This window comes from Prionailurus viverrinus, chromosome A1 (genome assembly GCF_022837055.1).
Source record: "Prionailurus viverrinus isolate Anna chromosome A1, UM_Priviv_1.0, whole genome shotgun sequence".
NCBI classification, from domain to species: domain Eukaryota; kingdom Metazoa; phylum Chordata; class Mammalia; order Carnivora; family Felidae; genus Prionailurus; species Prionailurus viverrinus.
The window spans coordinates 82,660,532-82,680,332 of record NC_062561.1 but is presented as its reverse complement, the minus strand read 5'-3'; the positions used below and the strand labels follow the sequence as shown (position 1 = coordinate 82,680,332).

The window sequence follows — 19,801 nt, the reverse complement described above, 5'->3', positions numbered from 1 at the left end:
AGAGGTCGCCGCCCCGCGGGGAGGCGTCCGCAGCTGTTGCGGACGCTGACTCAGGCCGCGGGCTCCCCGGGTAAGGAGCCGGTGTCGCCGTCCACGTGGCTCCTGGCGGGGCACAGGGGGGCGGAGGGGAGGGCGCCGCCTGCGGAGACACGGGCGCGCCCGGCTCGGGGAGCTCCTGCCAGCAGCCAGGGTCTGCGCGGAGTCCGCGGGGCGCACGGAGGGCGGCTCCGCGGGGCCCAGGGGCTGGGCGCTACCCCGAGATGGAGAAGTTCAAGGCTGCCATGCTGCTGGGGGCGGTGGGGGACGCTCTCGGGCACAGAAACGCCCGCAAGGACAGCAGCGCTTCCGGAAGGAAGGTCCAGGAGGAGCCGCGGGCGAGCAGGGGCCAGGACCAGCTGGTGCCGTCCCAGGAGAGGTGGCCGGTGAGTGACAACACCATCATGCACCTGACGACGGCCGCGGCCCTGACCACAGGTAAGCCGGCCACCCTGCCCCTCTTACCCCCCCTCCCGGTCCCCAGAGCCCCGCACCGCGGGTGAGCCCCCAGCCCTGTCCCCCATGCCACCGCAGGAAGGGGGTTTCACACCCACCAGCGTCCCCTCCCCGGTCAGACGGCGCTTCTCACGGTCTGTCTGGGTTATTTTACTCTGAATAGTGACTCTTCATTTGTGTTTGTAAAACGTCTGCTAGGCTGAGCCTGGTGTCTCTAGGGTTAAAACCAGTTAAATCTGCTCTTGGTGGTTTGGGGTGAGGGTTCAACTTTTCACTGCAGATATTAAGACGACTGATTTTATTTCAAAAGAACATAAAATAATAAGCCCTTTGAAATTTGGATCCATTAAGATAATATTGTTTGAGGATTACTTCTAAATCCCAATGAGCTCAGGCAGAATGCCATCTACCAAAGTAGGATTCAGATGTGTGTGTACACACGAATGTGTCTTGAGACGATGCTGTGGCATTGGCTGTGTGGGGGCGGGGGGCTTCTAGGACCATCCTTCACGTGCCAGCTGATTCTCAGAGAAGCCGTGGGTGTACATACGTGTAGCACAGCTTTCCTACAAGGTACACGCTCTCTGAAAACCTGTAGGTGTTTTTAGTGTGCCGTTGCCAAATGAAAGTCTGGGGCCACGGCTGGGTAGACGAGGCCTCGTGTCTGGGCCCTTGTGCCCATCCGAGTCGGCCGTGGGCTCGCTCAGCTTAGCTCTGTGCTCATTCTGCAGGAATGCCGTCCTCGCCGCAGCCCGTTCCAAAATAGCTCTGGCGAGGGTGAGGACACAGATAAGATAGCGCCCAGCGCGTGAGGCGGCGAAGTGTCTTTGAGTCCAAATATCCCCAGTTTCCCGGGCTCCCAGGCAGACCCAGCAGTGTGAAATCGCATCCTGGCAGCCAGAGCAGCGATGCCGCCCCCACGAGGGCCTGTCTCTGGACGCAGAACGTGCTGGCTTCCCGAAGCTGCGCGCAGCGGGCCTTCACTCTCACACCCGCTCCTTCCACGTGTGTCTGATGCCATCCACGTGTCCTCTCCTTGCCCTCGTCTCTTTTGTGAATGGCAGGATCCACAGCCTGTGTCTGCCTGTGTAGGCGCCCAGGACAGACGCCAGCAGGGTCACGCAATCCTGACCGTGTCATGCTCTCTGAGATTAGATTGAGCCCTCCTGACAGACATAGGACATCATCTACCCCAGTGCGAAATGTGCATGTGGGGGGCACTGCCTGTGGGAGCACCTCACATGGGAGCACGGAGAGTGTTTGGGGCATTGTTTCCAAGGAGGGGACCCTGCGCCTCTGGCTGTGGGATGTGGGGTGCTGGTACACAGCACCCTCTGGTCCGCAATCCACAAGGGGACGTTCGTGAAGATGTCCCTAACTTTAGCCTCCAGAAGCACAAGCAGGCATAGTTTTTCAAATCACTAAAAATACAAGTTGAAATTTTATTTAAATTTAGCTGTCAAACAGCCCAATTTTTTTCTCTAAATAGCAAATTGTAGCCTAGAGAAGGGGCCTCTGAGCTGCATTAATGGTGATGGCTACAGCCCTGATGTGGTGCCACTCAGGGGCCAGGCGCTATTCTGAATCTACGTGTACCATCCCCTGGCCCTTGCATACCCTGACGGCTGACACCATTATTACAGTTTTACAGACAAAGGAACAGACACACAGAGAGGTTAAGTAACTTGTCCAATGCCACATAGCCAAGCGAGAGTCTGAGCAGGGACTGGAACCCAGATAACTGGGTTCCAACATGTAAGTTCTTAAGCCCTGCCCCAGCCACCCGCAGTCGCTGGCCACACAACTATTTCGGGGGTCCCAGTGGACGGTGGTTCTCCAACACGCTTTCCAAGGACAGGTAGACTTTCTCAAAGTGAAACTGCGGCGTGGCATTTCCAAGGAAGTCCCATTATTGGGTGCCGTAGGCCGACCAACCGTGTGGCTATGCAGTTGTGCTAGTGTGAGTGTGATGCGAGGACAGGGACAGCCTGTGGGATGTCCTACTTTTGGGAATGAGATCAGATACTGGCTTAGGAAGCAGTGTCCAATACCACACGGGGTGGGGGGGGGACAATCCAGTTTGTGCAGCTTGCCCAATGAGCTCGCTGGGCACACCTACCAGAGGCTCCCTTGCGTGTGTGGCCCTGTGCCCGTCACCCGAGGATGAGAAGGGGGCTCAGCCACAGGGGCCTCAGAGCCTGGCAGTCCTGGTTCTCCACGGCTCACTGGCCCGAAAACGGCTGACCTTGCTTTCCCTCCTGCACTGTACTTAAGGATGATGACACCTTCATCATAGGGTTAAGTGAGATCGAGTGGGGTGGTATGGGCACTTGGTAAATTATTTTTTTAAGTTTCTTGATTCATTTTGAGAGAGACAGAGTGAGTGCGAGTGGGGGAGGGGTAGAGGGAGAGAGAGAATCCCAAGCAGGTTCCACACTGTCGACGCAGAGCCAGACGTGGGGCTTGAACCCACAAACTATGAGATCGGGACCTGAGCTGAGATCAGGAGCTGAGATCGACCGAGCCTCCCCGCCCCAGGCACCCCTGCACTTAATAAATTATTAAGGGAAGGTGGCTCATAGCACGATAGTTAATGTCTGTCTTTCTAAATGTCCTGCTCCGAGGACCAGGCGGTGTAGCCTGTCTCTGCGGCGGCACTGGAGGAAGGGGGGCATTAGCCCATCGGGGCAGTGGCAGATGCCACGGTCCATAACCCACAGGGGAGTGCAGGGCCCAGCCCACGCATGAGCAGACCAAGCCTGTCCAGACTCACCTCTCCCTCTTCCTCCATCACTGGCTCGCTGGCAGAAACAGCATTTTGGAAAGTTGACTTTTTACTACAAAGCTACTCGACCTTGCTATGCTGCCGTTTCTTTATGGTGACATTGGTTGGGAGACACACAGGGTTTTCGTGAGCAGATCTGTCTCTTAGGAGACTGGGTGGTGAGGGCAGAGAAGAATGAGCTGATGAGCCGTGTCTTCAAGCAGAGAAACCTTGGCAAGAGGCTCCTTGGCCCCTGCAGCTTTGCAAAGTCTGCTTCTCGTTTAAATTCGAACTGGACATCCACAGAAGAATGTTGACATTTTGTTTTTAAGGAGTTTTTTCCCCCTTTAGAAGGATGTGATTCCAGAATAAAATGAATTATTTGAGAGGGTCTGGAAAGGCCAGGCTCACTAACCATGGACTGAGTCAAGAAGGTTTTGTAACGGGTGCTGCTGGCACCCCAGGGCTGAGTGGATCCCAGTGGCTCACGGGCCCCACACCTCACAGAGCCCATGCCTCCTGCGCTTGGGTCTGGCCGCGCACTCTCTGCCTGTGCTCAGAACCCAACCATGCGGGGCATAGAAGCAGGGACAGAAGGACTGAGGACCAAGTCCACCCTCCAGGGCATGAGGGCCCACCTGCCCTAACAGCTGCAGGGACGGAGGCCTTCGTCCCAGATGATGCAGAGACTTGGCAAATGCATCTCCCTCACCTCCACAGTGGGACCCTGACCCTGGGCGCCTAATAAGAAGACCCCTCTACTGCCTGCTCATAGCTCCGGCGGCCTGAGAGGGGGTCTCCCTGCCCCCTCCCGGCCTCTTCCCCTCCTCCAGAGCCCCCAGAGTTGGGGTATGTGCCCCGAGCAGTCAGGGGCAGTCCCAGCTCCTGAGGCCTGAAATGCAGATTGGGTACAGAATTAGTCTGTTGGTGGCTGTTAAGAGTCACATCATGGGGCGCCTGGGTGGTTCAGGCTGATTTCAGCTCAGGTCATGATCTCAGGGTCTTGGTTTTGAGCCCTGTGTTGGGCTCTGTGCTGATCATGGAGCCTGTTTCAGATCTGTGTCTTCCTGTCTGCCCTGCTCATGCACTCTCACTAAAACAAAAAAGGCACACTGGAAACGCCCAGTATCTGCCCAGCTGGCCTGGCACAGTGACCCTGTCGCTACCAGCCCTGCTCTCTGATGCAACGAGGCAAATTGGACCCCAAATTTGGAGTTAGGTGCCCTCTAGCTCTTGCTGTGCATTACTTTAATGATAGAAATGCTCAGGCCTGCCATCGGACTCCATTTACCATCTCCGCCCTTGGGCAAGTTGCATAACCTAACCCCTGGAGCCTTCCCTGTAAAACCCACCGTGACAGATAAGAGCCTGACGGTATTGGGGGGCGGCACCCCAGACTGCAGGTGGCCAGTGCATCAGTTCCTCTGCCCTCTATGCCTGTGATCCTCAAGGGGCTTGAGACATGCTTGTCCCCAAACACTGTCACACACAGTGGTTTGGACCAATCAGTGCCTGGTGGGGCAGCGCAAGGGGTTTCCAGGAGCGAGAGAGGGGGTGGAAATGGGAGGGGCTCAGCCACGTGGAGGCATGGGTCTCCAGCAGCCCGAGGACCAGGCAGATTTCAGGCCAGCTTGTCGTCACATGGACAGAACCTTTAGCAGGGAATGAGGGTTGTGGGTTTTTCTAGATTGTCCTGTGCAATCAGAGTATGAGGCACATACACCAACTCTAATTAATGTCTGACTTCTGAATAAAATCTAGAGTGAATTGTATGCACGCTGCACTGGTCTAGGAGCCAGGATTGTGGGGGGGCTGTGGGGGACCTGGGAGACTGTGGGGGACTCTGTGAGACTATGGGGGTACTGTGGGAGACTGTGGGGGAATGTGGGGACTTTGGGGCCTCTGTAAGACTGTGGGGGACCTGGGAGACTGTGGGGGACTGTGAGAGCCTGTGGCGGACTGTGGGGGACTGTGAGAGCCTGTGGCAGACTGTGGGGGACTGTGGGAGCCTGTGGGGAACTCTGGGAGCCTATAGGGGACTCTGGGAGACTATGGGAGACTTTGGGGGGCTGTGGGAGACTATGGCAGACTGTGGGAGACTCTGTGAGATTGTAGGGGACTATGGGAGCCTGTAGGAGACTGTAGGGGACTGTGGGAGCCTGTGGGAGACTATGGGGGACTGTGGGGGACTGTGGGAGACTATGGGGGACTGTGGCAGCCTGTGGGGGCCTTTGGGAGACTGTGGGAGACTCTGGGATAATGTGGGGGACTTTGGGAGCCTGTGGGGGACTCTGGGAGTCTATGGGGGACTGTGGGATCCTGTGGGGGACTGTGGGAGACTCTTGGAGACTGTGGGGGACTGTGGGAGACTCTGGGAGCCTGGGGGGGACTATGGGAGTCTGTGGGGGACTGTAGGAGCCTGTGGGGGACTGTAGGAGCCTGTGGGGGACTCTGGGGGACTGTGGGAGCCTGTGGGGGACTGTGGGAGCCTGTGGGGGACTGTGGGAGCCTGTGGGGGACTGTGGGAGCCTGTGGGGGACTCTGAGAGATGGTGGGGGACTCTGGGAGACTGTGGGGGACTATGGGAGCCTTTGGGAGCCTGTGGGATAATGTGGGGAACTATGAGAGCCTGTGGGATAATGTGGGGGACTGTGGGAGGCTGTGGGAGCCTGTGGGGGACTCTGGAAGATGGTGGGGGACTCTGGGAGCCTGTGGGATAATGTGGGGGACTGTGGGAGCCTGTGGGGGCCTCTGGGAGATGGCAGGGGACTGTGGGAGCCTGTGGGGGACTGTGGGAACCTGTGGGGGACTCTGAGAGACTGTGGGAGACTCTGGGAGACTGTGGGGGACTCCAAGAGCCTGTGAGGGGCTGTGGGAGCCTGTGGGGAACTCTGGGAGACTCTGGGATACTGTGGGAGACTCTGGGAGAATGTGGGGGACTCTGGGAGACTGTGGGAGACTCTGGGAGACTGTGGGGGGCTGTGAGGGACTGTGGAAGCCTGTGGGGGGCTGTGAGGGGCTGTGGGAGCCTGTGGGGGACTCTGGGAGCCTGTGAGAGACTCTGGGAACCTGTGGGGGACTCTGGGAGACTGTGGGGGACTGTGGGGGGCTGTGGGAGCCTGTGGGGGACTCTGGGAGCCTGTGAGAGACTCTGGGAGCCTGTGGGGGACTCTGGGAGACTGTGGGGGACTGTGAGGGGCTGTGGGAGCCTGTGGGGGACTCTGGGAGACTGTGGGAGCCTGTGGGGGACTCTGGGAGCCTGTGGGAGCCTGTGGGAGACTGTGGGAGCCTGTGGGGGACTATGGGAGCCTGTGGGGGACTGTGAGAGCCTGTGGGAGACTCTGAGAGACAGTGGGGGACTCTGGGAGACTGTGGGGGACTATGGGGGCCTGTGGGAGCCTGTGGGATAATGTGGGGGACTCTGGGAAACTGTGGGAGCCTATGGGGGACTCCATGAGACTGTGGGGGATTGTGAGCCCCCTCTCCTCCACCGCCTGCATCTCTGTTGTCCCTGCTGGGTTGGGGGCTGACCAAGTAGCCCTCCTGCCTTCTCAGTCTAACCCTGCCTTTTCCTCCCCAGACTACTGGTGCCTGGATGACCTTTACCGAGAGATGGTGAGGCGCTACGTGGAAGTCCTTGAGAAGCTTCCAGAACATTGGGCTGACCCAGCTACCCTGGAAGGCTGCTCACAGCTGAAGCCGGATAACTATCTCCTCGCCTGGCACACGCCTTTCAACGAGAAGGGTCAGGCGTGCTGTCTTTTCCCAGTAAAGTGCATGCTGGAGCGTGGCCTGGACACTAACCCACGTGTCACCCCACTAACCTGCAGGTCTGCGTGACACAGAGGGACTTGCCGGGGCTTCCACGTAGAGGACGCCGGCCTCCCTGATGGTGTGACACCAATCTGGGGTTCGTTTTAAGGAATATTTTCAACTGCTTTCCCTCTAAGTGGCTATTTTTTGCCAGATAATCAGGAAAACTTACACAACTAGCATAAATGTCTATCTCCAGAATGCTTTGATGTGCTGATGTATTTACGTAGCCAGAGTCTCTGCCTCCAGGACACCTGCTCCTGGGGTCCTGGACCCCCTGTCTGGGTTTATACTGAGGATTGACACCTCCCCCCCAGGGTTTATAAGGAGGATGGACACCCCCCAACCTGAGTTTATACTGAGGATAGATCCCTGAGTTTCTCAATGCGCTGGCTGAGATTAACAGCACATTGCACATTTCAGAAGAAAAATTTAATGGGTTTGAAGGCACAATAGGAACAATCCAGAATGGGACACATGTAGAAAAAAGAATCCAAAATCATGAAAAGAGCCATGGACGACTACTGCATCCTAACATGCCCGTAACAGGCTCCCTGACAGCGTGCAGGGGAACAAAAAAAGATTTGAAGAAATAGTGGCCCACATCTCTCCAAATATGATGAAACTGTAAACCCACAAATCCAAGAAAGTCAGGAACTTCCAAGCACAAGAAACGCAGAGAAAACTACAGTATGGCAGCTGGAAGTCAGATTGCTCAAAACTAACAATCAGGAGAGAGACGTGTGTTCTGTTGCTGACTGCCAAAGTGAGGAGGGTGCTCTTGTCAGAAGTGACGCACGGAGAGCTCGTGGGCAGTGTCACTGAGGCACAGAAGAAAAACTACTTCGCCCTGGAGTGCTGCCTCCAAAAAAGTTTCTTAGAGAAACAGTGGCCAAATAGCCTTTCCAGGTAAACAAAAGCTAAAGGATTTGTCACCCGGAGAGCCACATGGAGAAGGGCTAACGGAAGTCAGTCCCTCAGGCAGCAAGAAACCAACATGGAACAGAAATCCGGGTCTGTGCAAAGAACTTGGATGGAAATCCTAACTATGTGGGTAAATACAGAAGAATTTTTAACTTCCTATTGAAATCTCTTTGAAAGATAATTGACTTGAAAATGATGAGGTACTGCGGGTTTATAAAATGCTATGAGCAGGTGTCTAACACTACCTTGTGGAGGCCGGTTGGGAAGGGTGGTGGTGTGAGGTGGGCTGTGGTAAGTGTAAGTCCCAGGCAGACACTCAAAACCCCAGAGCAACCACTAATACAACAAAACAGTTATAACTAACAAGCGAAGAAAAGAGAAGTGGAATCATTTAGAAATATTTGCTGGGGAAGCAGTGCCCCAGGCTGGGTGATCCCGTCATGGGGAGACCAGGTGCGAGGCTGTCCCTTGGCCTTGGATTCTTCCCCCTCATCAGGAGAAACCGTCCCGTCTTCTAGGCATGCAGTGACCTTCCCTGTAGTGCTTAAGCATGAGCACCACACGACCCTAGCCAACCCCGCAGGGGGAGCCACCGCACAAGGAGAGCTGCAGGCTCTCGTCTCCCCTGCAGCATGAGGGGGTGTGTGCAGCTCCCCTGCCCCACCTCGGCTGCAGGAGGGGCCACTGCCATGGGAGACCAGAGCAAGCTACCAACGCAGGTCTCCCTGCGAGGCTTTGTTTCCTGGAAGGAAGTGCTACCCCATGTTGCGTCCCTGTGTTATGTGCCCCCCCACCCCACCCCCCGCCGGGCAATTCCAGACGGGAGAAGTTGCAGCTGCCAAGGTCTGAGGGTCTGAGGGCTCCTTCTTGTGGTGGTGGGCGCCATCCTCCACCTTCCAACTTCCACACGGTGGAAATCTTCACATGGGATGGACAGCTGCCCTCACTGTTGGATAACATTGAACCCAAAATGGGCAGAAAAGGGGACAAATAACAGGACAAAAGACTTGACCCTGATCACATCAAATGTAAATGGTCTAAAGACTCCAAATAGATGGCAGGGACTCCAATGGGGTAAAGAAACGAGTCCCAACTCTAGGTTGTTCACGGGACGTGCACTTTACATATGAAGGCACAGGTAGGTTAGGGAGAGAAGAGGTGCACCATGCCAACCCCAGAAGAAAGCCAGCATGGCTCCATTAACATCACAAAAAGTATGTTTTGGAGCAAAGAATGTTGCCAGGGGAAAAGAAGGCAATTTCATCATGTCACATGCATCCATTCATCAGGAAGACGTACCAAACCCAAACATTCCTGTACTGACAACAAGCCTTCACAATATGTGAAGCTAAAACCAGTAGAACAGCAAGAGAAATTGACAAACCCAGAGTTGTGGGCAGAGATTTCCATATTAAGGTCTCAATATTCACATTAAAAAACTAGAAAACTGGGGGCGCCTGGGTGACTCAGTCAGTTAAGCGTCCAACTTCAGCTCAGGTCATGATCTCACACTCCGTGAGTTCGAGCCCCGTGTCGGGCTCTGTGTTAACAGCTCAAAGCCTGGAGCCAGCTTCGGATTCTGTGTCTCCCTCTCTCTCTGCCCCTCCCCTGCTCATGCTCTGTCTCTCTCTGTCTCAAAAATAAATAAAAACATTTTAAAAAATAAATTAAAAAAAAAAAAACTAGAAAACCGGGGGCGCCTGGGTGGCTCAGTCAGTTAAGCGTCCGACTTCAGCTCAGGTCATGATCTCACACCCCGTGAGTTCAAGCCCCACGTCAGGCTCTGTGCTGACAGCTCAGAGCCTGTAGCCTGCTTCGGATTTTGTGTCTCCCTCTCTCTCTGCCTCTCCCCTGCTCACACTCTGTGTCTCTCTCTCAAATATAAGTAAACATTAAAAAAAATGTTTTTTAAGGAAACTAGAAAACAAAGGGCAAATTAAACCCAAGGGAAACAAAAGACAGGAAGTAATGAAGGTCAGAGTGGAAGTCAATCCCACAGAAAACAGGAAAACAGTAGAGAAAATTAACAAAACCAAGAGCTGATTCTTTGAGAAGATAAAGAAATTGATGAAGCTGAAGCCAGACTGATCAGGACAAAGGAGCGGAAAGTACCAGCACCAGCAGTGGACGGGCAACCTCCCGCAGATTCTACAGAAAATAAGGGAATATATTAAAAATTTTGTTCTAATAGATATCACAACTTAGATAAAATGGAGAAATTCCTTGCAGGACGGAAACTACCAAAGGTCGCTCCAGAGGAAGGGGAGCATCTAAACAGCAAGACACAAAGGAAAGCCCAGGTTCGGATGGCCTCCCTAGGGACCCTACTACACCTTTGAAGAAGAGACATACCGAGTATACACAGCTCTCCAGGGAGCCGAGCGAACACACACTCCCCAAACCCGCTCTGCTCTCCAGGAGGCCGTTAAGAAGAATAAAACGGTGAATTACAGAGTGGGAGAAAATATTTGCAAAGTACACATCTGATAAGTACCCCGAATGTGTAAAGAACTCTTAAAAGAAAGCTAACAACCAGTACAAACACGAGAGAACTATTTAAACAAACAATCCCCCAAGGAAGATGCCTGTGGCCACCTGCTCAACACCATCCGTCACTGGGAAAATGAAGCCCCAACGAGACACAGCACTGCGTGGGCTGAATTTGAAAGGCGGACCGTGAAGTGCCACCCGGGACACAGAGGGGCTGCCAGTGGGACGTAGAACGTGATGACCACTTTGAAAGCCAGTTCGGCAGCTCCTTAAATGTGAGTGAAGTGATCCACTCTGAGGTGTCTGCCCAAGAAAGCAAATGTCCAAACAAGGACTTGGTCATGAGTGTCCATGGCGTCGTCTGTGATAGCCTCCGGCCGGAAACAACCCAGGTGTGCAGCAGCGGGTCAGTGGCCAGACCGGCGGTGGCCCCTCCACACAGCAGTCTTGCTGCACCAACACGGAGGAGTGTCAAGAGGGTTACCCTGAGTGAAGGCAGCCAGATAAAAACGACTCTATGCCGCATGATTCCACTTACATAAAACTCTGGGAAATGCAAACTGGCCTGCAGAGTCAGGCCAGTAGCCGCTGGGAGGCCGGGAGGCATAAGAAGACGTTCGGAGTGACTGCTGGATACGCTCACCATCTCTGCTCAGGGCTTCGTGCACGCACCATGTGTTCACGCTCACCGCCTTGCACGCCTGGAATGTGTGCAGTTGATCACGTGTCCCTTATAACTCCACGAAACGGTTTCTAAAAAGAGAACACGTGCGATTACAGACACCTCGTCTGCTTTCCCAGCAGCAGCGCACGCCCGTCAAGAATTCTGTGTTAGTGCCTAACTAACTTTCCAGTGCGGGTGCTTTGCAGTTTGTTTGATCTGTTTTCCTTTGTCAGGCATCTGGGTCGCCTGCTCGTTTTTCACTCATTTAAATGATGCTGCGATAAACGTGGGACTGCACGACATTGTGTACATTTTCAGGACATTTGTGAACATTAGATCGCTGTTCTCTGCTCCCTGCAGGCTCAGGGTTTGGAGCTGCCACCAAAGCCATGTGCATTGGCATGCGGTACTGGAAGCCGGAGCGCCTGGAGACCCTTGTGGAAGTGAGCATCGAGTGCGGCAGGATGACGCACAACCACCCCACAGGTGAGGCCGTGCCAGCGGCGCCCGCGCCCAGCTCCCCCAGAGGGTTGTGCGGAAATCCTACCCGCTGTTCCGTTGCCTTACTTGTTGGCGGACTTGGGCTTTTCAGCCTTCGGTTCTGCTTAAATGCTGTTTTTGCCCTAAAAGCAGGATTGGGGATGAGCTTGGAAAGACTCCCTGGTTTCGGTGCCAGGCATGTCAGAGTAAAGGCAAAGCACCAGCTCTCCGAGCAAAGCCATGGGAACCCGAATTTCTATCATACGCGTTGGGCACTGCTTGCTGCCCAGTGCCATGCCCGGTGGGGGCCTGAGCCAGAATGTGTGAGCTGGAATACCTAATCGTCATGCCTCTCTTCCCCCTCCGTAACAGGATGGCCGTGCGTGAGGAGAGAGTGTCCGTATGTCCCTCACACAGGGAGGGCAGGCGGGGGCCCCAGCACCTGACTCAGAGTCATGACTTAGAAGGGCAGTCAGCTTCTAATTTTAAATAAGAAGAATCGCTTGAACGTCTTACTCCCGTAGGTGGAAGGCGGGCGCACGCCCTCCCCAGCCCAAGTCCAGAGGCTGCCAGCTGCTCTCTCACAACTGCTCCCCTCTTTCAAGGCCACTTTCAGTGTCCACTGTTACTGGCGTGGCCCTGAGGTTGCAAGGGCCATGCCGTGCCACCCCCCCCCGGGGACACCCTCGTTTGACACTGGGTTTGAGAACTGGACACTCACTCCACCTGTATTGATGCCTTACAGTGGCCAGAAGCCACTGAGAGCATCTCTCAAGATGGCCGTGCCTCCTCCTGGGTGGACGTGGTCTTTGTGTGGTTGTGTGCCTCAGGCTGGCCTGGTGGTCGCTCCCCTGTGCTTAGAACCATCTGTCCCCGGGGCACCTGGGGGCTCAGTTGGCTGCATGTCCGGCTCTTGATGTCAGCTCAGGTCATGATCCCAGGGTCGTGAGTTCAAGCCCCGTGCTGGGCTCTGCACTGGGCATGAAGCCTGCTAAAAAAAAAAAAAAAAAAAAAAAAAAAAAAAAAAAGAGCCGTCTGTCCCCACAACAAGCCTTGCTAGAGGGGTGTGATGTGCCTGTGTGCAGGAAACAGAAGGCAGAGCCCGGGAAGCGCCAGCCCAGGACCCTGCACCTGCCAAGGGTGCATCTGGCACCCACATGCCCTTGTTGTGCCCTCCAGGCTTCCTAGGGTCCCTGTGCACGGCTCTGTTTGCGTCTTATGCCGCGCAAGGAAAGCCACTGGAGCAGTGGGGCAGAGACATGATGCAGACGGTCCCGCTGGCAGAGGAGTATTGTAAGAAGACCATCCGGCACCTGGCAGGTGAGCCCGACCTCTCTTCCCATCACGCCCGAGCTGACAGCAGAAAGGCTGGTGTCATTCACTTAGACCCGATTCCCAGAGAGCTGGAGGTCTGTTGGTCCCGTGGTGAAACCTAGAGCATCCCCATGTGAGCAGGCTGACCCACAAAGCAGGCCCAAGGCGTCCCCGGCAGAGGGCCTCCTGGCCAGGAGACCGGGCACAATGCCAGTGCTGCTCCCCCGCCCTGGCCTCTGCAGGGACCCCACCCTCCCGCTCTCTGACGGCAGCCGGGTCGCTGTTCCGGGTGGTCCTTGGTCGTCCATTCCCCAGACACACGGGGTCTGCACTGCTCCCCACTGTGGCCAGCTGCCATGGAGGCCACACAGGGGTCTGTGCCCCCTGGGGACATCTGCGTCCAGGAACGTCTGTCTGTTCCTGGTTATCCCAAACCCATCAAGCGGCTCGCACCCTCTTTGGCCACCGGCGAGGTGTCCATCAGCTGGTCCGGCAGAGGTCCTAGGGGACCCTGATGTTGCTGGCGGCCAGGTGAGCAGTGGCTTCTCAGCAGGCTCCTCCCCCACACGGCCCGGAGCGGACAAATGCGAGAGGCAGGTGGGGGACTGGGAGACCCGTGGCTTCCTCCTCAGTCAGCTACGCTCCAGAAGGTTCTTTCACCCCTAGGAGGGACAGCCCAGGGGCATGTCTTGAGTAAAGCCGTTTGTCACAGGCAGAGGGAGCCGAGTGTGAGTGAGGTAATGGGGCCGTGGGCTTTCTGGGCAGCCCGAGGCTGTGGTCTTGAGATGGGGAACCAATCAGTGAATCACTTTCCTGTCACCATCTGACAAGCAGGGACTCATTCTAAGTGCCTTTCAAGAAGCTTCTAGAACAACTTTAGAAGGAGATAGCGCTGGGAAACTCTTATCCACAGGGCCCAGCTCCCATGAGAAGCGGAGAGCCTTGTGCCCACAGTGAGCTTACACGTCCCTCTATAAACTTAATTATAGAACATAGCGCCACACTGGCCGTATTTTCGACTGGTTTAAGTCACTCCTGCCTCAGGGCTCTGGAGGGGTTGGGGCTGCCTGCAGTCACTGGGTTGTGAGGGTCACCTCCTCCCGCGGGAGAGATGGGGACGCGCGGCTGCTGTGGGCCATGCAGTGATTGTGCTTACGCGGAGTCTGGGATGCTCCTCGGACAGGATGGGGAGGACAGGCACTGGTCAGAAAATTGGAGACTTTATTTTTTCTGTTTAACTTTAAATGTGTTTAACCTGGAGTTTTATGACCTATGACACATGCCGATTCTTTTAAAGTTTATTTATTTTGAAAGAGGCAGAGCAGGGGAGGGGCAAAGAGAGACAGAAAGAGAATCCCAAGCAGGATCCACACTGTCAGTGCAGAGCCTGACACGGGGCTCGAACTCACAAACCCCGAGATCATGACCTGAGCTGAAATCAAGAGTCAGATGCTCAACCGACTGAGCCACCCAGCTTCCCCAGACACATGCCCTTTTTTTTTTTTAATTTTTTTTTTTAACGTTTATTTATTTTTGAGACACAGAGAGACAGAGCATGAACGGGGGAGGGACAGAGAGAGAGGGAGACACAGAATCGAAAGCAGGCTCCAGGCTCTGAGCCATCAGCCCAGAGCCCGACGCGGAGCTCGAACTCACGGACCGCGAGATCATGACCTGAGCTGAAGTCGGACGCTTAACCGACTGAGCCACCCAGGCGCACATGCCCTTTTTAACAGAAACCCAAATCGTCCAGAGAAAGTAGTGTTCTATTCCTGCAGGGCCTTCTGCTTAGTGGTGACAATGTCCATCGGCAGTAAGGACAACTGGCAAATTAGTTCCCTGTCTTCACCCTTGGACGTCTCGTTCCAATGTTGGTGGCCCACCTGCTTGGGAGACAGGCCACGGTGCACTGGCAGAGCCCTGTCCTTGCCCGCTGCTTCCCTCACTTTCTGTCATCTTGCCTCAACCTTAGGTAGGCTCTGCTTTTAGTTTTGTGAAGCACAGTCGGGCCAGCATTTCCAAGGGCCTGTGGTTCCCTCAGGACCGGGAGCCTTGTCCCAGGGCCTGTCTGGGGCCTGCCTGCAGCCACCGGCTGGTCCCCTAGAGCTCTGTCCTCTGCTCCTGCCGAGCAGATCTCCTGAACCGGGGCTTTCCCACGGGCACACCGGGCACCCCTCAGGACCAGGCTGGCAAGGAGGCCGCCACAGCGGGAGGGCCGAGCAGGCACTGGTGCCTCCCGGGTTCTCGGAGGGCAGAGTACATTCCTACATCTGTGTCCGAGGAGCTGCCGCTCAGACCCCATGTGACGTGGGCAAGTCCTTCCTCTGGGGCTGGCACGCCAGGCGACAGGCAGCAAGAAGGAGACGCCCTCCGCCCCCCTTTGCAGGCTGTGTCGCTTCGGTGAGAAGATACAGGGTCAGAGCTTTCAAGACAATATGCTCTTCTAAGGACCATAGTCCCCGTTAAGTCAGCGAAGCAAGTTTCTCGGTTGCTTTGTCCCCCACTCCCAGCTTCCTCACTCTTGTTCCAAAGCAGCCTCCATCCTCTGCCCCCTCACCAGGCTCGGCCCCCGTCTCCTGCCTCTGCCCCTGCCCCGCCGTCCCCGCGCCCCGGCTGGTGGCCCTCGTGTGCAGCCCACCCTGTTGTTTGTGTTTAGAATACCAGGAGCACTGGTTTTACTTTGAGGCAAAATGGCAGTTTTACTTGGAGGAGAGAAAAATCAGCGAAGATACGGGAAGTAAAGCCACCTTCCCTGACCGCTACGACGCGGAGGAGAGAGAAAAGGTAAGTCGTGCTGTGCCCAAGTGGTGGGGACAGCAGCTGGCAGGGTCCTGCTGCCCGGGGTCCCCACCAAGAAGCCGCTGCAGCTGGGCTGTTTCTGCCACCTCTAGAGCCTGGGCTGAGGGCTCCCCTGGCAGCAGCAGGGGGCCTGGAAGACTTCCTGGAGGAAGCATGTGTGAAACAGAGTACTTCATGTTTTCATTACCTCATTATAAGCACGGCATTGCTAGAAGACACTCGGTTTCACTTCGTTGTTTCCTAGGCACCGGAGCATGAAGTTGTATCCGATGAGTAAGGTCGTGCACACGTGCACACCACTGTCATTGCTCATGTTGGGAGAGCTGACTGACGTTGTCGGCATCGGGTTTGGTAGCACAAGAGAAAACCCCGAGTCGCTGTGGCTTAGCCATGATAGAAACTTATTTGCTTATGTCCCCGGAGCCCAGAGCTGAGCTGGAAGTTGCTTGCAGTGAGAGCTGAGGACATGTCTGTGTGGCCGCTCTGCCATTCTGAGTGCACAGCTTGTAATCCACGCTGGCTGCTCTGGCTCCAGCCAGCACGTCTGCATTCCAGGTGTCGGGAAGGTGCAGGGGGAGAGCAGGGGCCCACCCTTCCTCCTCAGGTGCTTCCCACAGCCCCTCTGTGTACCTCCATGTATCTCCCTCGCCTCCCCTTGGTGCTGGAAGGCCCAGGCGTGTGATCCTTAACAGGGAGGTGCCGCTGTCCCCAAACCAACGCTGAGTCTGCTGCTAAGGCACAGGGAGGTGACCTTCCAGCGTCCACCTCACAGGCTTTCTGCTCGTGGTGCACCTGCAGGGTGTCATTCTGCACCGCCAGCCAGCCTTGGCGCCCACTCGCCCCGTGCCCTGCACAGACCAGGGGCGTGTGTCCTAACAGTCTCAGCACTGGCTCTCGGTCCCTTGCTGGGTGCTGACTCTCCCACAGACTTTTTGGCTACCCTAACATGGAATCGGGTTTTCTCTGTGGAGTGTCTGCATCCATAGGAGCCTCAAGAAGTGGGTCTTTCCTGCGCACCATCACCCCCAGCCCTGGGGCAGTGCCTACAACACAGGTGAACTCCGGGAGCACGGGCTCCAGTGCAAAGCAGCACTGGTTTTCCTGTAGCCACATATGCCCTGACCCCTGGCTCTTTGTTCTAGGCTTACCGGAAATGGAGCTCTGAAGGCCGAGGGGGCCGGCGGGGCCATGATGCCCCCATGATTGCCTACGACGCTCTCTTAGGAGCTGGGGACAACTGGACAGAGCTCTGCCAGCGGGCCATGTGTCATGGAGGTGAGATTGCTTTCTTTGATGTGCGACCAGCACCCCCTTCCCACCCCGAAGCACCTGCCCAGGATGTCCGGATTCTGACCCCCCAGGATGTGGGTCCTTCTCTGGGCGTGGTGCTGCCTCTGGTGGCTGTGCCAGTCTGAGCTTGAGAGAAATGGCATCCGGGGAGCAGGGTGTGGGCCCCCTCTCCTTCGAGGCCACTGGGTCCTGCTGGTACGGGCCGTGCACAGTCCCACGGACTCTGTAGCCAAAGAGAGCTCTGCAGCACTTTGGATCGCTGGCCCCAGGTTCGAGCCCTCGGGTGGTGGCCGGGACTGTCCCAGGGCCGGTCAGGATTGCTCCCTCCTGGTGCCCACTGTCCCCCGCAGATGTAAAATAAGGGGACCCCAGGCAAACGTCACCCCGTGCTAGGCACGGAGTATCCGTGGACATCGGAGCCCCTCAGTTCCTGGTGCTGAGGTGGTAGAGACGCCAGCACCACCCCACAGACGAGGTCCCTGAGCGCCCAGGCCCCAGGACAGCACGGGCATCGGCACACGCTCACGTGCATCCGGCTATGCGAGGAGGGAGGGAGCTGCCCAGAGAGGTCCCTGAGACGGGCCCCTGGCAAGAGGGTCTGGGGGTGACAGTGTGCAGGAAAGACCCACAGGCTCCGGCAGCACAAGGTCCCGGGGCCCCTGAGGACCTGTGTTTCCGTTCCAGGCGAGAGCGGGGCCACAGGGACTATCGCGGGCTGCCTGTTCGGGCTGCTGCACGGCCTGGACGCGGTTCCCACGGGCCTGTACCAGGACCTGGAGCACAAGGAGGAGCTGGCACGCCTGGGCGAAGCCCTTTACCGCCTGTCCACTCAGGAGAAGTAAAGCTCTCCCACCACGTCCCTTCAGGGAGCCACGTCCAGCTCTGGGCACCCCGGGGTCCACGTGCTGGCCACGGCCCTCCTGAGCGTGCGACACGCCTGATCGGCCATAATCACACTCTTAACTCTTTCCTCCTGATTTCAGAGCCCTAACTGCCGAATGAAATACCCTGTTTGTCCTTCGAGAATGTTTGTCCTTCCCTAACCCAGACCCAGAGCCTCTTGCGGGGTCTGCTACCCACAAGCCTCCACACACAGTGGCACAAACAGTCTCCGGGACAATCAGCGTGCTTCACTCTGTGCAAAACTAACGCTGCTCGCTCACTCATGCCCACACAACTAACCACAACAGCTGTGCTCGGACGCGTGACCCGGCCACCGCCTCGAGGGCAGAGCCGCCGGCACCGGGCCTTGTGAAGCATCGAGAGAGAGCACGGCACTTCGCCGCATGGCCAACGGTTTTTAATCACACTAGATCTTTAAAACCAAACCCTTCTGGAACAAGTGACAGAAAACCAGGAAATAAAGGGCTCTTGTGTGACACCCGCATCTTCTGTGTGGTCTGAGCCAGGTCCCGGGGGCAGGGGAGCCCCCCAGACTCGCTGCTGAGGGCTCGGGGCTGTCTCTGTCTGTGAGTCTTGGATAAGAGAGCACGCTCTGGTTAAAAATAACCTTGGACACAGTCCTTTCCAAGGAGCATCTGGTGTGAATAAAAGAGCAGTTGGTATTTTGTGTTTAACACGGCGCTTTGGCGGCTAGGCTGGGGCCAGCCCCGCGGCGGCAGCGCTGTTTCCACGGAAGGCCGCCTCTGAGCAGGCCGGTGGCCCCCGGAGCCCCCGGGCTCACTCCCTCGCTTCTCAGGTCTGCACGAAGGCCTCCAGTGGGCGGCTCACAAGGAGGCCTTCCTGAATAACAACTAACCTTTGCTGCTGCTGGTGCTTTTCAGCGGGAAGAGCCAGACACAGGGCGGCCCCAGCTGGGGGGTGGGGGCGTGGACCAGCCCACTCCCGCAGGAGCCCAGGCCCCGCAGAAGTAGGTGGGTGCTGTCCCAGGCCAGGGCCACGGCCGGGCCCCAAGAGGGCTCCTTGGTCTCCGTTAGGAGGAATCCATCCTGGAGAATCAGGAAATGGGTCTGCTTACTGGTGGATTATAAAACATAAACAGTCACAGGAAGCACTGGACTGTCTCCACCTCACTGTCCTGCTGTAGAGAAACACAAGCACTGACAGAAACAGAACCGTGACAAGTGACGAGGTGAACGCATCTGTGATTTCGTGTTTATTGTAAACACGCACACGGCCTTGGAGACTTGTCGCCACGTGTGCTGGTGGGTGCAGAGCAAGAGGCCCCGGTGCCCAGCCAGGGTCGTGCCCCCCGGGCCCCTCGAGCGCCCCTGGAAGCTGTACAAGCGGGGGTCTGCACGGTGCGCTCGGCGCTGTACACGCACGTGCCCTTCCCAGCTGCTGGCGATATTCTACCTGCTCGTGAGCCCTAACACATGTGACTCAGTGGTTCCCACTTCTGAAGTGACTGCTCCCGACTTGGCACATCCGCTGCAGGTGTGGGTCCTCGTGTAGATGGCATCCTGGCTGGAGCGGCACCTGGAGACCTGGGGTCAGAGGCCACGGGCTTGAGACAGCAGCCCCCATCACTAAGGAAGGGTTTGCGCTCTGGCAGCCCCCATGCCCACTGAGACAGGCACCCATGGGGGATGGGGACAGGCATCCACAGGGACAGGTGCCTGAGGGGACAGGTGCCCACGAGACAGGGACAGGCATCCACGGGAACAGACACCCAAGGGGACAGAGGCCATGGGGACAGGCACCCACAGGGATAGGCACCCATGGGGGGTGGGGACAGGCATCCACATGGACAGGTGCCTGAGGGGACAGGTGTCCATGGGGACAGGGACAGGCATCCACGGGGACAGGCA

General features: G+C 56.6%; 1 protein-coding gene across 1 annotated transcript; it reads left to right on the top strand.

The window, feature by feature from the left end:
* The first annotated feature begins 260 nt into the window (after nt 1-260).
* ADPRHL1 (ADP-ribosylhydrolase like 1) lies at nt 261-18,346 on the top strand. The gene is made up of 7 exons (XM_047867419.1): nt 261-474; nt 6,837-7,001; nt 11,508-11,633; nt 12,807-12,947; nt 15,598-15,725; nt 16,883-17,015; nt 17,715-18,346. The coding sequence occupies exons 1-7, from the start codon at nt 261-263 to the stop codon at nt 17,870-17,872; spliced, it is 1,065 nt and encodes a 354-aa protein (XP_047723375.1). The 3' UTR covers nt 17,873-18,346.
* Nucleotides 18,347-19,801: the final 1,455 nt, after the last annotated feature.

Bases quoted from the DNA above. Each gene is read 5' to 3' on its own strand.
- ADPRHL1 (XM_047867419.1), top strand. From the start codon at position 261: ATGGAGAAGTTCAAGGCTGCCATGCTGCTGGGGGCGGTGGGGGACGCT. The intron at 475-6,836 runs GTAAGCCGGCCA...TTTCCTCCCCAG, and splicing joins GGCCGCGGCCCTGACCACAG to ACTACTGGTGCCTGGATGAC. The intron at 15,726-16,882 runs GTAAGTCGTGCT...TCTTTGTTCTAG, and splicing joins ACGCGGAGGAGAGAGAAAAG to GCTTACCGGAAATGGAGCTC.